General features: G+C 43.9%; 1 protein-coding gene across 1 annotated transcript; it reads left to right on the top strand.

Moving 5' to 3' along the window:
* Positions 1 to 3,836: 3,836 nt before the first annotated feature.
* On the top strand, positions 3,837 to 6,237 carry LOC119412945 (tubulin beta-1 chain). The gene is made up of 4 exons (XM_037679954.1): positions 3,837 to 3,967; positions 4,711 to 4,819; positions 4,910 to 5,020; positions 5,094 to 6,237. Exons 1-4 carry the CDS (start codon positions 3,911 to 3,913, stop codon positions 6,152 to 6,154), a joined length of 1,338 nt encoding a protein of 445 aa, XP_037535882.1. The 5' UTR covers positions 3,837 to 3,910; the 3' UTR covers positions 6,155 to 6,237.
* The last annotated feature ends 660 nt before the right edge of the window (positions 6,238 to 6,897 follow it).

The raw sequence follows: 6,897 nt of genomic DNA, 5'->3' as shown, positions 1-6,897 counted from the left end.
CCCAGTGGGAGCAAATAAAGTGAGAACAGAAGGGTTCCAAAAATTGAACCCTGTGGGACCCCGCAAGAAAAAGATAATAAGGTGGATACATTATTATCAACCTTGACACAGAAGCTCCTGCCACTCAGGTATGAGCAGAACCATTTTAATGCAGCACCTGTGATCCCAACCCACTGTTCCAGCCGTGATATAAGGATAATGTGGTCAACAGTATCAAAAGCAGCAGAAAGGTCCAGGAGCACAAGTACCACAAATTGACCAGAATCGTTTGATATAATATCGTTACAAACGATATGTAGAGTGTAGACCGCAGAGTCCTGGCCTGATGGTGTTGATATTCTGTGCTGGTCCATCCTTTTGGCCAGTGGCTGTTTAGTTTCCCCGATGTAAGACTGATCACAGCCCTCTAATTTTATTGTTGTCTTTAACTGGGACCCTGTGTACATAATTTCATCCCACCACATGTTCAACATGTGGTGCGTATTCAGTATTTATTCAACGTTTTTTTTTTTTTTACTTAAAAAATAAAGTAAAAGCAAGTCCTTATTGGCACGAATAAAGTGATGTGGAACATGTTGCATCTGTTCTTACCAAGCACAGAAGGCTGCAGCATTGTGCTGCTCTGTGAGGTGCAGCTGGGTGTCCGGTGTAGACTCCACTGATGTAGCAGGGGCAGAATATTTGAGGTGAGCAGGTACAAAGGACCAATGGAAAAGACCTCAAACATGGGGCAAGCCGGAAATATTCGACCCGTGCCGTGACAGTGGAAAAGGGGCATAACTATCTCTCAGATCGGAGGCAATTTGTTCAACATAATGGTACTTCCTCCAGTTATTTAACAGTCAACAATGGTGTACCACAAGGCTCAGTCTTAGGCAGTGGTGGAGAAAGTACTCAAACACTGTACTTAAGTAAAAGTACAAATAAACAGACAAAAATGTACTCTAGTAAAAGTAGAAAGTACCATATTAACATTTTTACTTAAGTAAAAGTAAATAAGTACTTGCTTTAAAAATACTTAAAGTATTAAAAGTAAAAGTACTTTCTGAATGTATTACATAATGCAATGGTCTGCATATCATTAAGTGTACCTACTGTATGTATATTTTCTGTAATACATTAATAGTGTTGTTCCATTTTAATGAACAATGCAGCAGATAATACATGTTTTTATTGTGTTTACTCTGTGACACAGTTCACACTTGGACTTGTGATTCTGTGCGTCAGAACTTCATGGATGACCTGCAGCGTTAAATGTCATTAATCAAAACAAGAAAGAGGAATGATTATACCTTTGAAAGTTTTTATTTAACACAAAGTAAAACCAATTTGTCATTTTCACTGCAGTAAACACATTTAAGTAAAAGTTGTCTGCCTGAACAAAAGGAGCATTAGACACAAGTGACAAAGGAACAGGCTCTGATCATTTCAACACTAGTTAAAATACTGTGTATTCAACCTTGTAATGGGTCAATATTGAACAATATTTTAACTTCCTGACACCATTTTTAAAACTTGGACCAGAGTGTCGAGACATTTGGGGACATCTCTTGTCTCCTAACATCCATGAACTGACACATTTTAATATTGCAGCAAGAATTTCTTGTTCAAGTTCAGAAGAAGTTGTTTTCAAATATTTTTGAGTCCAATGTGGCTCTTTTGGGAGAGAATCTGTCCTGTTGTACTGAACAGTCTTTCAATAATCTTTCAATAATCTTTCAATAAGGCCATGGGTGGAGCGTATCTTCTGGGTGACTCTCTTGTGGTGGAATACATTTTGGGTGTGTTAGTGGTGCTGTAGGTGCACCCAGCTCAGTGACATATATATATATATATATACTAGAATATATGTCACTGGCCCAGCTCTTCTTGAAGGCGGGCCTAACGTTACCTGCCCACTTTGCAGTGATTCAATGGACCAGCTCCCCTCTCGTCATCGGTTACTTTCAAAGTAACAAACAAATCAAAAAGCCGCAACATGAATGTAACTTGTAATGCAACACATTATAGAAATGTAGTGCAGTAGAAAGTACAGATACTTGATGTAAAATGTAGTGGAGTAAAAGTATAAAGTACCCACATTTAACTCTACGTAAGTAAAGTACAGATACATGAAAAATGTACTTAAGTACAGTAACGAAGTATTTGTACTTAGTTACATCCCACCACTGGTCTTAGGACCCACCCTCTTTACAATCTACATAGGTAATGTAGGTAAAAACATCCCTAATGCATCCATACATTTCTATGCTGATGACACAGTTGTTTATTGTTGAGCTAAAACAGTTGCTAAGGCTTTCCAGCTTTTGAAATCTGCATTCAACATCATCCAGACTGATTTGTTCCGCCTCAAACTTGTCCTAAATGCCGACAAAACCAAAGGGATGCTTTTTTCAAACAGGAAGTTGGTCCCAGCAGTTCTTCCTCCGATTTTATCCTCAAATGGTGTCCCCATTGAGTTTGTTGATTCCTATAAATATTTGGGTATCTTGGTCGACTCACATCTCTCTTTTAAGCTCCATGTGGAAAACTTGGTAAAGAAACTGAAAATTAAACTGGGTTTCTTTTTCAGAAACAAATCCTGTCTAACCCTGAATGTTAGGAAACGCCTTGTATCTGTGACTTTCCTTCCCTCAATTGATTACAGTGACATTATTTACATGAACGCTCCTACAAGAACCCTGCAGATGTTGGATGCTGCAGATGTTGGATGCTGTCTATCATGGTGCACTAAGATTCATAACTGGCTGTGATTATCGTACCCACCACTGCACCCAGTATTCACTGGTTAACTGGTCACCATTAACTTCACGCAGACTCTCTCACTGGTACATTTTCATCTTTAAATCACTTCTTGGTCTGCTACCTTCATACATCTCCTCCTACATGTCTCTGCGTGAGTGCAGCTACAGCGTGCGCTCTCAGGACATCATTACCTGCAGTGTTCCCTGAATGAGGACTGAACTAGACAAAAGGGCCTTCTCCTACTCCACTCCTGTTTCCTGGAATATTTTACAAAAAGATTTGAAGCTCTCGACCTTTGACCTCTCTAAGTGTCTTTAAGAATCTGTTGGACTCCTGGCAGGGTCCAATGCAGACATGTTCCTGTTTTTAGTTTTCTACATTCGCCTTAGAATCTAGCTGGTTTTGTTACTCTTTTTTCTATCTTATTTGTATAAAAAAATCTGTATGCCTTTTTGTGGCTGTCCATTGTTGTCATCATTCTTTGTTAAAATCAGGTCTCTCTTGTAAATGAGTCCTTGAGGCTCAATGGGATTAACCTGTAGAAATAAAGGTTGAATGAAAAAACACACTAATATACTAATAACATTAGCTTCAGAGCTAATATATACTTACATTAGGATTCAAAGTGTTTAGTGTCATGTGCACGTGTGGAAACATGTTTCCCTGAGTATGCTTTACTTATATATAAGCCATTCTGTGCAGTCTTGAGGTAACGTTTCTGCTCAACTGAACATTAGAGCTTTATCGGTCAGCCACCATAGGTTAAGACCCGTCGTCTGACATCGCTTTGCCTTGTTTAATAAAAACTCATTATTTGCCTTTATTCACGAAAACGGAACACTTCCACAGATATGACATACGTAAAGAGCGGCTAAGAAAAAACATGTGAATGATCTGCCGCATTTCCGGTCCGCCATCACAAGGAGGTGGCCGACGTCTGCCTACGTTTTTTTTTTTTTTTTGCAGAAGTGTTGAGCCATTCAAATATCCGATTGGTTATAATATGTGTCCGTTAAATTCGTAAAGGATACACAGCCAATAGACGTTCGAGTTGTTGGCTAAGAGGCGGGGTCAACTCGCTATAAATGAAACGTTGTGCTCGCGGAGCAGCCATTTCCAGAGAAACCGCTGTTTTAGTGGACGTGTTGCAGATTTTATAGTCAAAATGAGAGAAATCGTGCATCTCCAGGCCGGTCAGTGCGGAAACCAGATTGGTGCCAAGGTGAGTCAAATTAGAGACGTTTTGGATTCGCAGTCGTACCGTTTTTAACAGTAAAAATCGACGTTTTTCTCTTTGAACGCCGGTTCTTTGTGCTCTGTCGTGTCGCACCAGCCACACCCAGGGAACTGCATCGAGTCGGGCTTAACGCCAAAATGACCGTCAGTCATTTCTGGAGCAGATTAACAGTCAAATATATCATATCAGGAGCATTTTATCGTTTACTAAAAACCACATTATCCACACTGCAAAACAATTTAGTTAACTAAATGGTTGATTAATATGTAGTTATTTAACAATCTAAAGTAATCCGTGAAATATACAAATTGTTCGTATCGGTTGTAATTAATCCAAATCCAAGATTATGTCGAAGACGTCATTGTTCGGTTTTTCGTTGGGCGTGGAAAAAGTAATCGTGAACGTTACTTGTTGGATTAAAGCGGATTATTTTGAGAAGGCGACTAAACGCGAGTAAAGCGTTTCTCTCCATGTTTGAACGTTTCCTGGGTTTTTATCTTGAATTAATTCACGGCGCTGGTCCTGAGGCCTGGTGGCGCCGCCCGGTTCTGCCTGGAGACGTTGGACGGGTGATGACGTAAGAGGAAGTTTGAAATTCAGAACTTTCAGCCAATGGGGAGCGAGGCCGCGCGCGCTTCTGCTGCAAAGCGGCGGGAACGTCGGCCATTTCACATTTGAACCGTGGAACATGTCCATCAGTTGTTTTCATGAACTCTGTCCCCTCTTAGTTTTGGGAGGTGATCAGTGATGAGCATGGCATCGACCCAACCGGTACCTACCATGGAGACAGTGACCTGCAGCTGGACAGGATCAACGTTTACTACAATGAAGCCTCAGGTTTGTTCAAGTGTTCAGGCGGTGGTAGTAATAATTATTGTACTGCATTATAATATAATCTAAAATATTTGGCTCTTGTTTTCTGTGTAGGTGGCAAATATGTTCCCCGTGCTGTGCTGGTGGATCTGGAGCCAGGCACCATGGACTCCGTGAGGTCTGGACCTTTTGGACAAGTCTTCAGACCAGACAACTTTGTTTTCGGTGGGTTATTAAAAGTGCAAGAAAACTGAAACGCGCTGCCAAAAAGTCTCATTTAAACCTGGTTAATTTTCAGGTCAGAGTGGTGCTGGCAACAACTGGGCCAAAGGCCACTACACGGAGGGTGCAGAGCTGGTGGACTCTGTCCTGGATGTGGTGAGGAAGGAGGCGGAGAGCTGCGACTGCCTGCAGGGCTTCCAGCTCACACATTCCCTTGGCGGTGGTACGGGCTCCGGCATGGGCACCCTGCTGATCAGCAAGATTCGTGAAGAGTATCCTGATCGCATTATGAACACCTTTAGCGTCGTGCCTTCTCCTAAAGTGTCCGACACCGTAGTTGAGCCCTACAATGCAACGCTCTCCGTCCATCAGCTCGTGGAAAACACTGATGAGACCTACTGCATTGACAATGAGGCCCTCTACGACATCTGCTTCCGCACACTTAAACTCACAACGCCGTCCTACGGTGATCTCAACCACCTGGTCTCTGCAACAATGAGCGGCGTCACGACGTGCCTCAGGTTCCCCGGACAGCTAAACGCTGATCTGCGCAAGCTAGCTGTCAACATGGTACCATTCCCCCGTCTGCACTTCTTCATGCCGGGCTTTGCCCCCCTCACCAGCAGAGGCAGTCAGCAGTACCGGTCACTGACGGTGCCAGAGCTGACTCAGCAGATGTTTGACGCAAAGAACATGATGGCTGCCTGCGATCCACGTCATGGCCGCTACCTAACTGTGGCCGCCATTTTCCGTGGCCGCATGTCCATGAAGGAGGTCGACGAGCAGATGCTGAACGTGCAGAACAAAAACAGCAGCTACTTCGTGGAATGGATCCCAAACAACGTGAAGACGGCAGTCTGTGACATTCCTCCCCGAGGCCTCAAGATGGCCGCCACCTTCATTGGCAACAGCACGGCCATTCAGGAGCTGTTCAAGCGCATCTCTGAGCAGTTCACAGCCATGTTCAGGCGCAAGGCTTTCCTCCACTGGTACACCGGAGAGGGTATGGATGAGATGGAGTTCACGGAGGCCGAGAGCAACATGAACGACCTGGTGTCCGAGTACCAGCAGTACCAGGAGGCCACCGCTGAGGAGGAGGGAGAGTTTGAAGAGGAGGGCGAGGAGGAGCTGGCCTAAACGTTTCCGTTCACACGGAACCTTTTCTCGTTGAGGCGTTAACTTATGTAGGTTTCAATGTTGAATAAAGTTGTAAAGCATCACTTTGTCTGCTTTTATTCTACACCGACATGTTGCTCCACATAAAGTGGTTCTGACGTGCAGCTGTTTTTGTTTCCTTCATGGTGCTGCTTGCACCTGTAGCCAGCAGGGGGCGCTGTTCTCCACAGCACGAGACCTTCCAGTAACCAGACTGGACCGTTTCTGTCCTGCTCCAGTCCAGTAAAGAAACAACTGACCAGACCTGCCATGTAACAAAGTTTTGTATTAGTCCTGCACAGTATGTGATCAAACTTTATTGATTATTGGCTCTCACCAGAGCAACCGTCTGCGTTTAGTGGATCAAAAATATGATGCTGGGGTGTCTGGTTTAAAGAACTGAACGGTACATTTGGTAGAGCCAACTCGAGTCACCAGTTCAAATCCTGACGGGGGCCTTTCTGGGAGGAGTTGGTAGTTCGCTGCGTGGGGGTTCTCCAGGCACGCCAGTTTCCTCCCACAGACCAAAAACATGCGTTAGACTGACTGGGTAAATTGTCACCAGGTGAGAGTGTTTCTGTCTCTGGACTGGAGACCTGTCCAGGATGTCCCTGTGATGGACTGGAGACCTGTCCAGGATGTCCCTGTGATGGACTGGAGACCTGTCCAGGATGTCCCTTGCCTCTTGCACAGTGATTGCTAGATATGAGCACCGGTGACCCCTG

The sequence above is a fragment of the Nematolebias whitei genome, chromosome 8 (assembly GCF_014905685.2).
Source record: "Nematolebias whitei isolate Nwh7 chromosome 8, NemWhi1, whole genome shotgun sequence".
In the NCBI taxonomy this organism is placed as follows: Eukaryota; Metazoa; Chordata; class Actinopteri; order Cyprinodontiformes; family Rivulidae; genus Nematolebias; species Nematolebias whitei.
Note: the sequence above shows the minus strand (reverse complement) of the source record. Positions and strands in the feature narration are given on the sequence as shown.